We start from the raw sequence: 18,071 nt of genomic DNA on the forward strand, positions 1-18,071 counted from the left end.
GATCATAAATGACTGGATCTCTATCTTAATCAAAATTCGATCAGATACCCAGCCCTATAATTCAACACATGTCATGGGGAAAAGTGTAAAGTGAAGTCATTTTAACTGCTTTAGCTCATCATAATGGTATATAGCACAGCCTCCTCACCCGCCCTCCCCCCTTCCTCCCCTAGGGGCAGGAGTCGGCCCGACCATCCAGATCGGCGAGCAGACGGTGATCACGGTGGACGCCAAGGCCGCGGGCAAAGGGAAGGTCACCTGTAGCGTGTTCACACCGGAGGGCGCCGAGCTGGACGTTGACGTGGTGGAGAACGAGGACGGGACATTCGACATCTTCTACACAGCGCCACAGCCTGGAGAGTACGTGATCTGCGTGCGCTTCGGGGGAGAGCACATTCCCAACAGTCCCTTCCAAGTCACGGTGAGCAGATTAGCCTTATACAAACTAAATAAATGTAAACGGTAAAATCAGTTGAGCAGTGAGCAGACTATGGGAACTGTTCAACTCTCAGACCATTACAATTTATTCTACCATAAAATAAAAAAAATTGTGCAAAAAAGTTGAAGAGAAGATGCATGAGGCTGGGATTCTAACTATAGACTGATGTATATAAATGGACATAGCTAACCAGCTAGCCGCTGCGTTCCAAATAGGAAGGGAGCTATTTTGTCAATAAATGGGAACAGATGAAAAATAGCCTTTTGGCTAATTCTGTTGCATTTGCAGCAATGCTATTAATGTACACTGTCCCTGTCAAATAAACCAATAAATGAATAAATTGAGATATGAACATTAATAACAGTCAAATCAGATGACTTCTTTCCCTGAAGTCGCTCCCACTAGCGTTAGCAATTCTGTCAATCAAACCCACTCCCCGCAAAACCAGCAGTTGGAGCGGAAACTCGGCTCTAAATTCACCCCTATAACTGCTCTAACCTCGATGAGTTCATTTGACTGGAGCCAAGCGCTGTGGGTGACGTCACACTCACTTAGTCCACTTCTTTATACAGTCTATGTTTCAAACGCAGGAGAACCCGCAACACACTGGGATAGTGTTGTCTAGTTGAGTGTAACTATACTTTTGTTGTAGGGAGTATTATACCTCTGATGACGTAGGCCAAGATAACTGGGACTGAGGGCTGTCACTACCAGCTCAGTCCCTGAGTTTTAAACTAGGTTCAAACTAGGGCTAAAATTGGACTAACCCAAAGAGGACAAAAACAAAGTAGGCTCAGTAATGGTCAAGTCCATCACAAACTAAATATTTCAAATATGTGTACTTATTTTGATCTTTTATATTTTCAACTATATACTTTCTTTGTAGAGATCCATACTCATAATGCTTTGCTGCCAAAATATAAAGAAATGGAATTTAGGTTCCATTTCATCCCTTCTGACCACCGAAGATGCGGTCAGGGGGGTTTCATAGAACTGTAGTTACATTAGTAACTCTGGAAAATATTTGATCTTTCTAAACACAATTTCCATCATGCAGAAAATGAAATATTTGATTGGATGATATGGCATATTTCCTTTAAGTTATTAGCAAACAGTTTTAAGAGAAAAAAGTACATTTAAATTCAATATGTTTGTAACAAACAGCTAGAGTTCTCTGACACCCCTGAAGCCAGTTTTACCCTTTTATACCCTGTATTATTGTGTCTGACCTCTCCTTACTGCCCCATGCTGGACTGTACAGGCACTGGAGGGAGCGCCGTCTGACCCTCTTCTTCAGCAGAACCAAATCCCCCAGTACTACGCTCAGCAACCCTGGGTACAAGACAAAACCTCTCCTCCTCCCTCCTCCACCCTCCCTCCTCCCTCTGCTTCCATTCTCCTCCTTCCTTTGCCATCCTCCCTCCTTCCCCCTCCTTCTACCCTCCTCCCACCCTCCTCCACGGTCCTCCGCCACCGTCCTCCTCCATCTGTGTCCTACCATCGTCCCTCATCTCAATCATGTCTCTTCTGTGTTCAGTGTCCACCCTGGTGTTTTTGTTTTTAAGGAGACGTATTATGCTCAGCAGAAATGACATAAAGGTGTTCAAATCAAATATAACTTTTCTAATGCTATATAGATGCTAATCTAAAAAATAACTTTGCCATCATGTCCAGACGGTTATCCAATCAGAAAGCAGAATGAGCCTCACATGACTCATTTGTGTTGCCAGTTCCGGAGCTGAAATACAGTTGGTTAAAACTTAAAATGCCTCTCTCTGATCTGAATGTTCTCTCCCTAAACCCCAGCAGCCTCAGCAGGTCAGTGAGTGAATTCTGAAGGTTTTTTCAATGAGGCCTGTCCATATACTGAGAGACACACAGGTTCATACACATGGCCATTATATCTAATAACTTTATACATCATAATATGTCTCCTGTATGTCATATTCGTGCATTTAATGAATCCTTTAGTGGATTTCTTAAACTCATGGACACCGCCCTGCTCCACGTCTTAACTCATAGGACAGAGAAGCGGCCATTTTGAACCCTCATCGATAATGTGGGCGCTGGCTTCACATTGTACAAAATGGCTCCCGGGTTTGTCTTTTCTGGTTCATCTCATGTCATCCTCATGTTTCATCACCACAGTCATCAGTTACATTTTATAATAACTACTCACTGTTAAGCATTAATAAAGCATTTACTAAACATTAGTTTAGGGATTAAAGAGGGGTCTTATACAAAATCTTGTTTTCATTTGGCTTTCTACCAACGTTCCCCCGTATAAAACATGGCTGAAGAGGCTTGAGATGTCGTCCATGCATGTTTGAGTAATCTAGTGATCTCTCAGGCCCTATTTGAACTGTTCTGTAAGATCCTGTACAAGGCTCCACCCACAAGTCTACGTCACCCATGCCCCTACATGACAATTCTCCATAAATATACAAAAACATGATACAAAACTCTACACAGAAATTTGACAAACCTGATTTGATGTGCTGTAGTTTAATTAGTGGAAATGCAGCTAATGGTGTTGTGATAGAGCTCTGAATGGGGAGTGACTGAGTCTCCCCTCCCTTTGCTCTCCCTGCCAGAGTATCAAAAACAAAAGTGAAGTTTATAAAATATTTTAATACATTGTTTTGGGTGAATATAGCATTTTCGAAACAATAAAAGGAAACCTGGTGATTTAAATATGTTAGTTAATACCCCATAGACGTAAAATATCCCCTCTTTATAATCATTATCTATTGATGAGGGCTGGTTTATAAAAATGTGTTTCTGATCCTGAACAGTGTGTGGTTATTACAAAGTGAATATTAACTCCATCGTCTGTTCATGTTTTGCTTCATTATGTCTTAGGAGCTTGTTTTCACTCATCATTTTCATAGATGGAACTATTTTGTGTTTATTTTTACATTTATGTATTTTTTGTTCCAAGGCAACCGACCGCCCAATGGGGATGAATGGGATGGACGTGGCTGGACTCAGGCCGTTCGATCTGGTCATTCCTTTCACCATCCAGAAGGGGGAGATCACAGGTAAAACAGGGGGGAAAAAAACTGAAGTCAAACTTTGATATACTAAACTACTAAACAGGTTCCCCCCAGGTCAATCTACAAATTTTAACTTGTTCACCACTGAACAAAAGTTCTTGGTGTGTGAATTTCATAAAGAACTTTGCAAAAGCTTGTCACTCTGTAGTTTAGACCTCTACAAACATGTTCTGAAATACATGGGATTCTTGTATTAGTTTAGCAGTTCAAATTTCAGTCTTCTCTCAAATGTTAATGCTCCTGAAAGGGTTTAAAATGTGAACTTTGAACAGAATCCGACTTTTTAAACATAAATCTAATTGCAATACTCTGAAAATATAATATAATCCGAAAATCCTTGTACATTTTGATGTTAATTTTTGAATGTTTAGAAAATGCTGTATTAATAAAATGTATTAGTTTAGCTGGTGTCCATATAATGTTTCATACTTCTCATAATGTCACCGTGCGTTTTGAAGGCGAGGTCAGGATGCCGTCCGGTAAAGTGGCCAAACCCGAGATCTTGGACAACAAAGATGGAACGGTGACAGTGAAGTATGCTCCCGTAGAGGCTGGACTGCACGAGATGGACATCAAGTACGACGGAATCCACATCCCAGGTACAGACTTCAAAATGTCAGCAAAAACATGACGAATAGACAGGGGCGGTGCCATGGGGCGGTTGAGGGGGCACCATTCTCCCGTAGAATGGCCAATGCTCCCTCATAGCTCCCCCAAAGACTTTTGCCCCATTTGGAGACACATCCAATCTTGATTTAAAAAAAACTTTTAAAAAATCCATATTAGCTTTTTATAAATCACTATACTACACTTTAAACTGGTTTAAAACAGCGACTCAAATATGGTAGGGGGAGGGGCTGTGCTCATGTCCATAAAAGGCTAAATAATATTAGTGAGCACCCCATGAGCCTATTAAAATAACTGGATAGTGAATTTCTACTTAGAGCTTTCTCAAGTTGGGTTAGTGGCCAGTCATTGGTACTACAAAAAAAAAAAATCCTGTCCAGAAAGGATTTCTCTGCAGTGCAATCACAAACTGCTCATGTGCAGGTGACAGGAGCTGCCAGGGACTGACAGGGCACCTACAGCTTTCACAAAGGTCCAATTTTGTGGCAATTTTTTACTATTTTCAGATGATAGACTTTTTCTCAGTTCAAAATCTGTCTGTTGTCTTTAAAAAATGCTTTTTAATCGTTAGCTTCGGCTACACTTTGCTCAAGCTAAACTCAAGCTCTGATTGCGCTAATATTTGTCAATCAGCTAATCAAAGTCTCATAGGGGGCACATAGTTGATGGATGGGGCAGGGCTGGATGTACCCATCCACTAAAGGCTAAACTACTGACATGCTACATTGAGCACCGCCCAACTTCATCGACTTCAATGGGCGGCAATGTTTAGGCTGCGGGGCTTGGTGCAACCTCATAGCTCCTCCAACCAAAAATATCTGGCACTGCCCCTGAGGATGGACCCTTTAATGTCCTGTGTAAAACTTATTTCTAGCCTCAAAATTGTATTCAAGCCTCTCAAATCGTATAAATTGTGGTAAAGTCTGAAATGTATCTGTATCAGAAGAATCAGGTTTCTGCCTTCATCAAAAATGCCATCATAGTGTCTATTATAATCTCATTAAATAGGCAAATCATGTAAAATACAATTGTAAATGTCCCGTGTATGACAATCAAAAGCTACTGTGGATTTTTTCATATTTTATTCAAATTCTGAGGTGAACATATTTGATCCCAATGGACGAAATTCCAGTTTGTCCATTGGGACCATATACGTTCCACTTTACTTTTGCGTTCAGTCTGAAAGTTGAAATGTTTTTGTTTACAAACTCTTTAAGGACAGAACTAATGATTCCGACTGAACCCGCTTTTCCTCTTATGTGACAGGGAGCCCGCTGCAGTTCTTTGTGGATTACATGAACAGTGGGAACGTCAGTGCCTACGGACCAGGCCTGATCCATGGAACAGTTAACAAACCGGCCGTGTTCACAGTGGACACGAAAGACGCTGGAGAGGGTAAGGCCACTAACATCATGGGGGCAAATTACTTTAAAGAGGCAGTCTATGGCGTAATGTTGAGCAGTTACCTTGGCAGCACAATGCGCACATTAGTGAACACTGCTAAATACTTTCAAGATGGTTTGAAAACTCAAGAAACTCAAGTTTGTATCAGACCCTCAAAAGTATCAATATGGATCATTTTCTACATTTTTTAGACTGGTTTTGCACATGTTCAAGGGTAAGGCGACTAACGTCATGGGGGCTGGGGTTGTACCTGATTTTTGTTCATGTAATTGAGAAAAAAATAGGTTTGTTTGTTCATTGTTGAAGAAATAAATGCTCATCACGTGAGCATGTGGTGTGTGCAGCTTTAAAGTCAGTGACACTGTGAATGAAGCTGGCCTGGAGACATTGGGCAAAATGAGTCCACTGTGCTGTCTCCATCGAATTATGAGATGCGTTTATCATCTGAGAACCAGGAAGTGTGCTGTTGGCATATTAGTTTTGTTAGCTTTATAACATATTATACTCAAATTTAAACTAATATTCTGTTATAGATCAAATGTGTCCCCTGATCCTGTGTTTGAGAGGTTTAAACTGAAGTGTTCTTGTGTAGGAGGCCTGTCTCTGGCTGTGGAGGGTCCATCTAAAGCTGACATCAGCTGTGTGGACAATCAGGACGGTACCTGTACTGTGTCCTACCTCCCTGTCCTGCCCGGAGACTACAACATCCTGGTCAAATACAACGACAAGCACATCCCCGGGAGCCCATTCGCCGCCAGGATCACCGGTAAGCCCCTCCCCTTCACCACTGCCCCTCCCCATCTTCAGTAAGCCACTGTATGGACAGTTTTATGTGACTCTGTTGATGTACATGTAACATAAAAAGTTGTTTTTTCCTTCAGTTTGTAGTAGTTTTTTGTGGTGGAAAAAACAGGCAAATGGTCAATTTTTTTCAAACATCACAAGATGCTCTGTGTTTTAAAAAAAAAAAAAAAAAAATGTTAACAGTAGAAAGTAATAAATACTATTTAAAACAGGTTAGTGGTTCATTTAACGTAATGTAATGTGCCATGTGAAGGTAAACCAAAGCCAAACTTCATTATGGTGGAACATTAATGTTTAAGTTACGTGCTGTTAAATGCTAAACCTGTTTCTCAGATGATGACTCTGGTTTGTTACTGCTTATATAATATTAATCTCTTCTTGTTCCCAGGCGATGACTCTATGCGCATGTCCCAGCTGAAGGTGGGCTCGGCAGCAGACATCCCTCTGGACATTGGGGAGCTGGACCTGAGTCAGCTGACCGCGTCTCTGACCACGCCCTCTGGCCGAGAGGAGCCCTGCCTCCTCAAGATGCTGCGCAATGGACACGTCGGTGAGGAAGAGAACTCTCCCTCCATATCTGTTTAAATGTATAAACTTGAATAATATTAATACAAGGTTCTGTGCATCAAAGAATCAAACTCTAGTTTATTAGTTAATGAGTCTCGGCCAAAGTCAAATAGATGTTCATTTTGGTTTTTGCTCACTCCTGTTCTGGTCCAGTAAACTATATTTATTTTTATTTATTATTTATTTAAATTGTCAAGATCCTGAAAAGAAGTCTAAACTAAAGGTTTATATGACAGTGAAATGATTTTAACATAATAAGCTTTTAAGCCTCTAAGACAATTCAATTAACAAAATGACTACTTACTCCAGATCATCCAAATTTAAAAGTACATATTTAAATACATTTCAGCACTTTCAGCACTACAGGGTCCACCATCTGCTTGCCTCCATGGAGAGATGTTATTAGTTTGCATGGAATGTTACACAGTATATGGCATTAAATCTTCATGGAGACAAGCAGGTTTTTCATCCAGGCCAAGTTACAGTCCGATCTGTGAAGGCCAGCAAGCACACACAGAATAAATGTTTTTCAAGATATTTTTGACAGTAAAAAATAATACATGCAAGATAGATTAGTTTAATGCCATACTGTGGAATGTTCCAGGCAAAGAAGGTTAGTAATGGACCCGCGACTAGAAGAAAATTAATATCGGAACTAGATGCTAAATTTTCGCAGGTATTGGTACTAAGAAGTCCCATTCACAGGACCGAAATGAACTCTACTATTGTCTGAAGAAAGAGGGGTTTTACTATTTAGTATCGGTATTGAGTCTATTCCTTAGTATCGAAATAGAGTTTGAAATTTTGGCATCGTGAAAACATATTAACTCACCCTTTCTGTCCATGTTTTATAGGAATCTCATTTGTGCCAAAGGAGATTGGGGAGCATCTGGTGAACATCAAGAAGAACGGACGCCACATTCCCAGCAGCCCCATCGCCGTGACAATTAAGGCATCCGAAATCGGAGACGCGACTCGTGTGCGGGTCACTGGACAGGGCCTGAGCGAGGCCAGGACATTTGAGCCTGCCGAGTTCATCATCGACACCACAGACGCTGGTAAATAACACAAACTGCAGTGTCATTAGCTTCATGAGTCGTTTCCAGTGGCAATTTGGAGCCGAGTTGTATATTAGGAATTTAAACCGCAAGTATCATGGTAATCAAAGAGCCAATCTGGAGCGAGGCTGTTGAAGGTAATGCCCCTTCTCGCCCCACTGCTGGTTTGGCAGGGAGCGGGAGCTTAGCAACACTGTCAATCAAATCTGTTGCTAATGCCAGTGGGTGTGACTTCAGGGAAAGTAGCTGCCTGATTTTTCTGTTAATGTTCATATCTTGAATTACGGCCACAATAGTGAATTAAAAACTCCAGGATCATGTAGAGTGGGTTAATACGAACATTTTAAGACCAAAATGACGAGTCTAATAGCAGCCAGATTTGAAGAAGCCAGAAGTACACCCAAGATCACTTCCTATTTGGAACATGGTGCCTAGCAGGTTAGCTATGTGTATTTATATACAGTTCATGGACTTTATATGGAAAAGATTTAATGATTTCGATATTGAGACATATTTTAGTCCTCATTAAAGATACTTAAATATAACTAGCTAACTTTAGCCTTTTGCACATTGCTAGTATTGTAACTAGGAAACCCAATAATTTTCTGACTTTATTCACACATAAACATTCCCTGCATATTCATAGTAATTTACCTGGGAAATTGGTTGTTATCACAAATTTGATGTCTTGATCTCAAATGGAGGGCTCTATTTTGAAAGAAATGTCCAAGCTTAATGATGAGATTAAACTTTTGTGGATCTTATTTGTCTGGCTTCACACATGACCCTGTTTTGGCAAAATGCAGGTCAATTCCCGGGTCTGGCTGCATGTGTGAATGGGGTATTGTGAGCTCATATATGTGTATTGTATTGTGAGCTCATATGCGTTATGTGCACAGGTTATGGAGGCCTGAGCTTGTCCATCGAAGGCCCCAGTAAAGTGGACATCAACACAGAGGACCAGGAGGACGGCACCTGTAAAGTGACCTACTGCCCCACAGAGCCCGGCAATTACATCATCAACATCAAGTTCGCTGACCAGCACGTCCCAGGTCAGAGTCTGCAGACGGCTCAGGGTCTTAGTCCAGAGTATGGTCCCACATAAAACTGACACTTTGGTCTTGGTCCTGGTTCTGTCCTGGTTTATCCTCTTACGCTTACATCATCCTCAACTCCTCTTGGGTCTGTGTTTATAGGCAGCGCATTCACAGTGAAGGTCACCGGAGAGGGGAGGATGAAGGAGAGCATCACCAGAAAGAGGAGAGCTGCTTCTGTGGCCAACGTGGGGAGCCAGTGCGACCTGAGCCTCAAGATCCCAGGTACAAAATTGTTTCATATGTAAAAGATCTGTTTCATGTTTGTAGAACACTCTGGCTCATACCTGGACCACTGGGGGATTACACATAGTAAAAGAAAAATTCAAATCTGTCACTGGACAAAAAGTTGTAGGAGTGAAGCGTACTTTAGTGTAGCTAGCGCCTCCCATCAGACAGATATAAGGCAGTGTCCAGCAGTAATCTGATCAGAACACTCCTACACCTTTTGTCCAGTGACAGAGTTTTTCTTTTACTATTTGCCGGACTGTCTGTGTGTGGCAGTAAAATGTAGTGGACAGCCCCTGTGGTAGATCTTGTGTGCAGTTACATAAGGTAATGCTAAAAGTAGTATCAATTCTCATTTGAAGTTTCAATACTTATGTGTTATATTACAATTGTATCTTAAGTTGCATGTTTAGAGATTAGTATTGTTCTTTGTCATCAGTGAAAACTATGGTCTAGTGGAGAATATTCTGGATGAGCAGGGCTGTCAACTGAAATTTGGGGGCCTAAGGCAAGAGGTCCCCCCCCATTACCCTCCTGTGGATAAGTCTTTTTTTTTTTTTTTCCCCCAGCACATTGGGGTGGTTATAATGCCAATTATCTTTGTTGGCAATTAACACAATTATACAAAATGTCTGAACGATTATTGCCGACCCTTTTTATCACGATAAACAATTTATTGTCCCATCTCTAGAGTGAGCTCTTTGGCAGTCTTTTTGTCACTTAACTAATTACGGAGGAGGTTTAGGTTAAACTTCATGTCTTTCCTAAAACCTACAAAGAATTTTTAAAACTTTTAGATTAGGTCAGATTTACAATAACATGGTATTAATTAATAATAAAATACAGTCTTATTTATCTGGCTTATGTTGGTAGTCTCTCTGAATAGACTTGACTTAAACCCCTCCTGTCCTGTTCCATCTACAGAGATCAGTATTGCAGACATGACGGCCCAGGTGACAAGCCCCTCAGGTCAGATCCACAAAGCCGAGATCATGGAGGGGGAGAATAACACGTACTGCATCCGCTTCGTCCCCACGGAAACCGGCATCCACACTGTGTCTGTCAAATACAACGGAGCCCACGTTCCCGGGAGCCCATTCCAGTTCACTGTGGGGCCCCTGGGAGAAGGAGGGGCCCATAAAGTCAGAGCGGGAGGGCCCGGGTTGGAGAGGGCTGAGGCTGGAGTACCAGGTGAGGAGGATGGGGGGGTTCTGACACTTTTTAACAGCGCAGCAATGATGGTATTTTTATGGTTGGTCAATAGGCTCTGTGCACTAGCTAGCCAACTGTATCCCAAACATGGAAATATTCACTATATTCCAGAAGTTTCCTTGGGCGCTGGCAGCTCCTTTGCACCAATTCTCTGGGAAGCTTTAAAATACAGTGTTGACTTGTTGTTGCACATAAACATTGACCATTTGACACAAACCAAACCTACTTTATCTAACATTTTAACAACGAAACTTTTCCCAAATTCTTTATTGAAAGGAACAGGATTTCCACTTAACCGGAAGTGCTACTACAAAAACGGCTCGGTTTAGGTGCATTTACGGAAAAGTGTGGGGCAGAAAAGTCAATAATGAGTTCTTATTAGGCCCGAGCCCATACAGGGTGTAGGGCCTATTGCTTCAATAGACTGTCTTCTAATAGACCATCTTCACGAAGTTGTGCGCGAAGTTGAGCCATGAAATTTGGTACACGCATTCAACTGATGCCAAACAAAAAATATTATTATGGCCACACCCCCTGACAAACCGGAAGTCGGCCATCTTGGATTGAAAATTCCAAAATGCCAAGTCAGCGTTTTCGCTGACATCACATTTTAATCAACTCCTCTGAAGGCACTTTACCTGCAGGGCTGAAAATCACTGTATCATCTAGACAAGTGGGGCATCAAAAGTTATACAATTTATGATGATGCCTATCATGGTTTCCGTGCGGCAAAGCCGCAAAATTCCGTCTGAATTTTTGCAATTGTCAAATTACAAAATTTGTTCCCGTTTGCGCATACAAAGTCCGATTTGGCTCAAATTCGAATCAGTTGTGAAACTTTCCTGCCTACTTCTACTGTTTGTGAAAGAAATAAATTTAGCATGACAGCACCCCCTACAGAATAACAAATACATTTCTTAATATTTGGGAAAACTAAATTTTCAGCCTTCCATACAAATGTGACACAAAATTCTATTGGGTCATCCCAATCAAGAAAGTCAATCAGACCCATGTGTTTTTTTTGCACCGAGTTGCCATGGCGATGCGCCAAACTGCCAATGTTATCCTAATGGGAAACCTCCCAATTGTTCCCATTCATGGGGACAATATTAGTTTCATGGAATAATGTGAAATTTGGCACCATGACTCTTCATGTCATCCTGATTAAAAAAAAGTCAATCAGACCCAAGTCATATTTTTCACTAGGTTGCCATGGCGATGCGGGAAAGAGCCTATGTTATTCTAATGGGAAAATTTCCAAATTTTCGTACATTTCAAAGTCTTATGACAACTTATTCGCTTCATTGAGGAATGTGAAATTTCACATAGTGATTCTTCAGGTCGTCCCCGTCAAAAAAGTCCGGTGGGCCAAGTTTGTATTTTGCACAGTGTTGCCATGGTGATTCCTGGAAAACCCATGTTTTTGCATTTTGTGCATCAGTCCTCCCACTGTGTGTAGACTTTGTTTAGTGACAAGTACAGCCCAAAGCTGCAATAACAGGGACAAAACTGGTGTATTAGCACCTCCTGTAGGGAGTGCCGGGTCGTGCGAAGCACAGCCCGCGAGGGCCGTTCGATGCCGCTTGCGGCTTTAATTATCTATGGTCTTGCTAATGCGAATCTTAATTAGATATTAATTAGGTTGTTAAAATATAAAATACACAACCTAATTAAAATTTGATGTAATCGAAAAACAATCGGGTAATCTTTAAACAATTCAGTTTGTGCTGTTTTAATATATGCCTCAAGATTAGCATTAGCATTAGCATTAGCATTGAGATGCAAACATCTCCCTTTCTCAAAACAGTTTGTCAGAGACATCCGCTCTCAGCTCCCTGTCCACTGCCTGATCTGACAGAATTTATTCACCTTTAAATATTGATTTTTAGCATCACTCTGCAAAAACCTCAGCGTCAGTACTTTCTCTCCAATTTTATCTCTAACAGTGAGGTTGAGGCCAATTATTACTGTTTTGCTTAAAGATTTTCTTTTTACTGCCTGGTTTAGTCCTGGTTTATATTTATATTTTTGAAATTATGAAATGGTGATTTGCCATGACATAACATTATCTATTACAGAAGGGTGAGTATGGGGTAAGTAGGGGCTTTAAACCTGTCTGTACCTAACCCTGTCTGCCCCTGTCTGTCCCCGTCTTTAGCCGAGTTCAGTATCTGGACCAGAGAGGCAGGAGCCGGAGGTCTGAGCATTGCGGTGGAGGGTCCAAGTAAAGCAGAGATCTCATTTGAGGACAGAAAGGACGGGTCTAGCGGAGTGTCCTACGTTGTACAGGAGCCTGGTGAGGACACAAGATTTACACAGGACTCTCAGAATGCATGTATTTAAAATGAAGAAGTGGACTTTACAAATGTACTTTTATCCAGGTATTTGCTTTATCTGTTAAGTTGTTTTAAAATGAGGGCTGCTGCAGCTTTTTCAGCTCTAATGTGGGGAAATTATGTTTAATGTAATTTTTCCTTAAGTCAAGCAACACTTAAAACTGGGCCAACATAAAGTTTCATTATTGTTTCTGGGCCAGTTGTCCCATTAGTATTTTGCCTGATGCTTTCTTGATCTCACCTGAACCTGCAGGACTACAGACTCTGATCTAATTTACATATTAAATGTGCACCTGTCTCTGTCCCTGCTCATGTGTTTGTGTATCTCTGTTTATATATCTGTCTCACTGCGCCCCCTACAGGAGACTACGAGGTGTCCATCCGCTTTAATGATGAGCACATTCCCGACAGTCCCTTCGTCGTTCCAGTCTCCTCCCCCTCAGATGATGCTCGCAGACTCACTGTTGCCAGTCTTCAGGTGAGATTCTGAGACGAACACACATCCAAGAGCGCCCCTACAGGCCGCACTCGGGACAGCAGGCAGCAGCACTGTTATTGAAGAATTCTGGTTAAATTCTGGTTACAACTGCAAGGCATTATTTTAATGTGCTTTTACAGGCTTTTTGAAGCCTTTCAGACAGTGTAGCACATACTGTGTCATTCATTCACTCCACATTCAGTGGTGGTACAGACAGACTGATACCTCCAACACTCACACACACCTCATTCATAGCTGATAACGTGGGTGAAGTGTCTTGCTTAAAGACACAAGGAGTTTGTCAGAGCGGGAATTGATCCTCCAACCTCTGGGTTAATGCACGAGACCCAATTAAGTACTGCAGTTCTCCAGCAGGGACACATGAACTAAACCAGGGACTTGGAATGTTCTAGAGAAAATTGAGTCCATATTCTCTATATATCATACGCACATTTATATTTAATATTTATATTGAACAAAATATCCAACTTTTAAAACCTTTAATCACTTGTTCCCCATAGTAGCAAACACATGTTGGTGTTAGCAGTGTTAGCTTAACGTTAGTCTCAGGCTTATCTGTAGCTGCTGCTGCACTGTTGCTCCGAGAGGCCTCAGAATCATCGGACTGTGTGTGCGACTCGTGTCTCATTCTAAAGGCTCCCAACAGCTCCTCATCTCACAGACAGGGGGCGCTAAAGGGCTAAAGAGGCGCCACATGGGCTGCATCTGTCCTTTTTCTTCTGTTACTCACTCACATTTTTAAAAGTGTAAGAATCACAACAAGAAAATTAGGGATGAAACAGCTGAACCGTTTCATTCTTATGGAAACTTTGTATTTCCATGGAATCATGAAGGTGATGTGCCACCTCCAGAAAGTTACATATTATTGCTTTAATGTTTTTTTCAGTGTTCTGTTCACATTGCTCCTCAAACTTGCACTAAATCTTTCTCCACTTGCAGCCCTCCTCTTTAGCCCTTTTAGCGGCCTCCAGGTAAGGAAACTAACTAATAACTGTAACTGTAAAACAGACCATTTATTTGTATTAAAGGAAACGTTTATGCTCAACTACAGAACTAACAGGATTAGAAGATATTATAATGTTACATTTTGTTCTCCGGAAGTCTGCACCCTAAACCCACAAATAAAAAAATAACTCAAAAATTTTATATATATATATATATATAAAATTTTAATAGGTAAAAGTCTAGGCGGAATCCCTAATTACAAAATCTCGTTTTTAGTGAGAGATGAGTCAACTTTGACATGGGAATTATCAAAGCAAATGCACAAATCAATGAACCAATCTACTGTCCTCCAGGTGATCCCTCCAGACACCAGCTGAACCTATCGGTACATTTTTAAAAAAAATTGAATTTGAAATCTGATGTTCCTCTGTGTATCAACTTATGAGATTGAATGCTTATAATGAGAATAAACCAGACACTGAGTAGACCTCACTCTTATAATGCAACGCTTATAACGAGATTGGAGGCCAAAACTACAGAGCCTCAGCTTCACAAAGAGATTTTGTCTGTGCTCCAAAAGGTTCAGACACAGCCTCAGTTTGAACTCGAGGTCATTTACTTGGGGGTTTTAGAGAAAAAAATGGGTTTCAACAGTAAGGGCTTAAAGGAGATTTTGCATAATGCATCTCCTTTAATCTCCTCGTAAACAGTTGAAATGGTGGCTCTGGTGTTGATGATGCAAGTGTGTTTTTGGAGCAGGAGTCTGGTCTGAAGGTGAACCAGCCTGCGTCCTTCGCTGTGAGTCTGAACGGAGCTAAAGGAGTGATTGACGCCAAGGTCCACAGCCCCTCTGGAGCTCTGGAAGACTGCGCCGTCACTGAGATAGACCAAGGTACTGACCAACATTAAGAGATAGATCTGGTTTAGACCTCCTGGTTTAAGTCCCCCTGGTGTTTACTCCCCCTGGGAGTCACCAAGGTAGTGACCCAACATCAAGGTAGTGACTAATCTTGGTTTTGAGTAGATAATTGAAGAACATGAATTAGTTTTACATCGTGAGGAGATCATTTATATTTCAGGAGTTATTGGCTAGTCACTCAAAGAGAAAATATTTAGGCTCTTTTGCTTATTCTTAAGATTGTCAGTTTTCTCAGTGTAATCCTGTTCTTTCAGATAAGTACGCAGTGCGGTTCATCCCCAGAGAGAACGGCTTGTACCTGATCGACGTCAAGTTTAACGGCAGCCACATCCCGGGAAGTCCTTTTAAGATCCGAGTGGGAGAGACCGGACAGGCTGGAGACCCGGGAATGGTGTCCGCTTATGGGCCCGGACTGGAGGGAGGAACCACCGGTAAGTCCTTGTGTAGTGAGAGGAGAGGGTCAGAAGGAGCAGAGGATACAGAGAAGAGGGGCAGAAGGTGCAGGGGATCAGATGGAGCAGAGGAGAGGGTCAGATGGAGGGGAGCATGGGGTCAGAAGGAGCAGGAAGTCAAATGAAGCAGAGGCATGCAAGTAGAACCTACAGGAGTCACTGAGAGTCCTGCTTTAGTCCTAGTTTAGTCTTGTTTTTTTCTATTCCCATGTGGCCTTATCTGTGTAATCCCTCAGTGTCCAGTAGGTTCATAGTGGTCCATGGCTGTATACTAGTCTATGTGTCTTATACTTGTTCTGATACAGCTCAAGATCATTCTAAAGATATTCAGGAAAGGTTCATTTTTGTGCTGTGAATGGGGCTTTTGTAGTATCGCTACCTGCTCAAATGAGGATCTAGTTTCGATACTAGTTTTAGTATCTGATTTTTGATAATTAAGACACAACAATGGAATATGAAAGTGACATGTGAGGTTGTCTTATCTTAATTCCTCTTTCAAACCTCAGGCACGGCGTGTGAGTTTGTTGTGAACACGTGTAAGGCCGGCTCTGGGGCTTTAGCAGTGACCATAGATGGACCGTCGAAGGTGAAGATGGACTGTGTGGAGTGCACTGAGGGGTACAGGGTCACCTACACCCCCATGGCCCCCGGGAACTACCTGATCTCCATCAAATACGGGGGTCCATATCACATCGTAGGCAGCCCCTTCAAGGCCAAGATCACCGGTGAGTCAGCCAAAGGGCGGCTTCTTTCTTCTGGATTATTTATTTTTACAGGGGAACCCAATGACAGCATGGGCGCCCTGTTTTAAATACAGTACAAGCAGAGAAACGAAACAAACGCACAAGATCATATAAAACATTACAGAAGCCCAAAACCAGCATGGATGGATGTCAAATAGAATATTCCAAGCAGAGTAAAAAATAAATAATAAATCAATTAAAAAGTAACAACAACAAAAAAGACTCCTACACTCACACCCTTCACTTTTGTGTAGTTGACAGATTTAAAGACATTTCGAAGCTCACCCAAGCTGCTTCTTCAGTTCTGGTGGACAATGCCTTATATCCATCTGAGCGGAGGAGCTTGCTACACCGAAACTAACATACTTCAGTGTAGTTATCTCCTCCTTTCAGATAAGGCAGTGTCCAACAGTGAGCTGACCAGAACTGAAGAAGCGGCTTGGATGAGCAGCCAAACCTCTTCACTCCTACAACTTCTTGTTCAGTTGACAGATTTGAGTTTTTCTTTGTGTAATCCCTCAGTCGTCCAGGTCTGAGCCATAGTCAGACATTCTAAGCAGTTCTATAGTGACATATTCCAGACAAATCAAATGACCAAATGCTGACCCCTGTGCAGGTTCTAAGTTGGTGTCGAGCCACAGTATGCACGAGACGTCCTCTGTGATGGTGGACCCCCTGACCCGCTCCATCAGCTGCTCCCAGGCTCCGCCCACTTCCTCCGACGCCAGCCGAGTGGTGGCTAAAGGGCAGGGCCTGACCAAGGGCTTCATCGGGCAGAAGAACAGCTTCAGTGTGGACTGCAGCAAAGCCGGTATGGGACGCTGTTCCATTGTATTTCATAATGAATTTAAAGTCATGCCTGGAACGTAGGTACTAATGTAACTATGGTTTTATGAATCCTGAATGACCACCAGAGGGCGATGCAGAAATTGTTGAATGACCTGGACACACTGCTTTCAAGACTGGCTGCATTTATATATTATATTTTTATTAAAATTATACTAATATTTCAGTCTATTACGATACTAAGGAATATGCTCCATACTCCATACCAATTTTGATGCCATAAATGATGAAATGCTCCTTTTTAAATAATAGAATTATATTTTCATCACAAATTCATGGTAGTATAATTAATCTTACCATGTGATCCAATACAGGGTGTCCATAAGGTCTCATAAAAAAATTATTACAAAGGCAGTTGATCAGATAGCTTAATCAAACTTGTTCTGTTGTAATCAGTGGTTTACTTTTTTTTCTTTTTTTTTTTAAACCTCATTTAATACACCACTATATGGGCACCTCAGATGTTCTTGGCCCGCTTCCCCATCACTAACATTGTCCCTTTCTCCAGACATTTCTTGTGTCATGCACAAAATGACGGACGTTATGGTGGATCTTTTTGTTCTGTTTAGTTGAATCTTTGTGTATCAGTGTTGAGACAAAATCAGATATATTGTGGCTTCTCTTGAGGAGGAGGTTCATTCAAAAGGATGCCTCTTTAATCAACAGGATGTGTGAACTACAAAAATGCAACATGATTAAAAACTTTTATAACCCCTGAGTACAACAGAACAAATCTAATCAATAGATCTTAAATTTTTTAAAGAGACTTAATGGACACTCTGTAGTGATTCTGATAAAGATCTGGGCTTTTGTTTTGTTTCAGTATCATTTGTTCAAACGAG

General features: G+C 41.6%; 1 protein-coding gene across 1 annotated transcript in view; it reads left to right on the forward strand.

Annotated features, from left to right (window-relative positions):
- The window catches only part of flna (filamin A, alpha (actin binding protein 280)), an 81,304-nt gene that overhangs the window by 61,095 nt on the left and 2,138 nt on the right, over positions 1 to 18,071 (forward strand). Inside the window, 17 exon segments of the mRNA XM_055223270.1 lie at positions 174 to 421; positions 1,701 to 1,775; positions 3,381 to 3,480; positions 3,954 to 4,094; positions 5,389 to 5,517; positions 6,119 to 6,292; positions 6,719 to 6,880; positions 7,752 to 7,955; positions 8,855 to 9,007; positions 9,152 to 9,274; positions 10,202 to 10,468; positions 12,648 to 12,785; positions 13,188 to 13,303; positions 15,029 to 15,161; positions 15,443 to 15,619; positions 16,147 to 16,365; positions 17,000 to 17,194. Of these exon segments, the coding sequence (XP_055079245.1) occupies positions 174 to 421; positions 1,701 to 1,775; positions 3,381 to 3,480; positions 3,954 to 4,094; positions 5,389 to 5,517; positions 6,119 to 6,292; positions 6,719 to 6,880; positions 7,752 to 7,955; positions 8,855 to 9,007; positions 9,152 to 9,274; positions 10,202 to 10,468; positions 12,648 to 12,785; positions 13,188 to 13,303; positions 15,029 to 15,161; positions 15,443 to 15,619; positions 16,147 to 16,365; positions 17,000 to 17,194 (2,754 nt within the window).

Source organism: Periophthalmus magnuspinnatus, chromosome 7 (genome assembly GCF_009829125.3).
Source record: "Periophthalmus magnuspinnatus isolate fPerMag1 chromosome 7, fPerMag1.2.pri, whole genome shotgun sequence".
Lineage (NCBI taxonomy): Eukaryota > Metazoa > Chordata > Actinopteri > Gobiiformes > Gobiidae > Periophthalmus > Periophthalmus magnuspinnatus.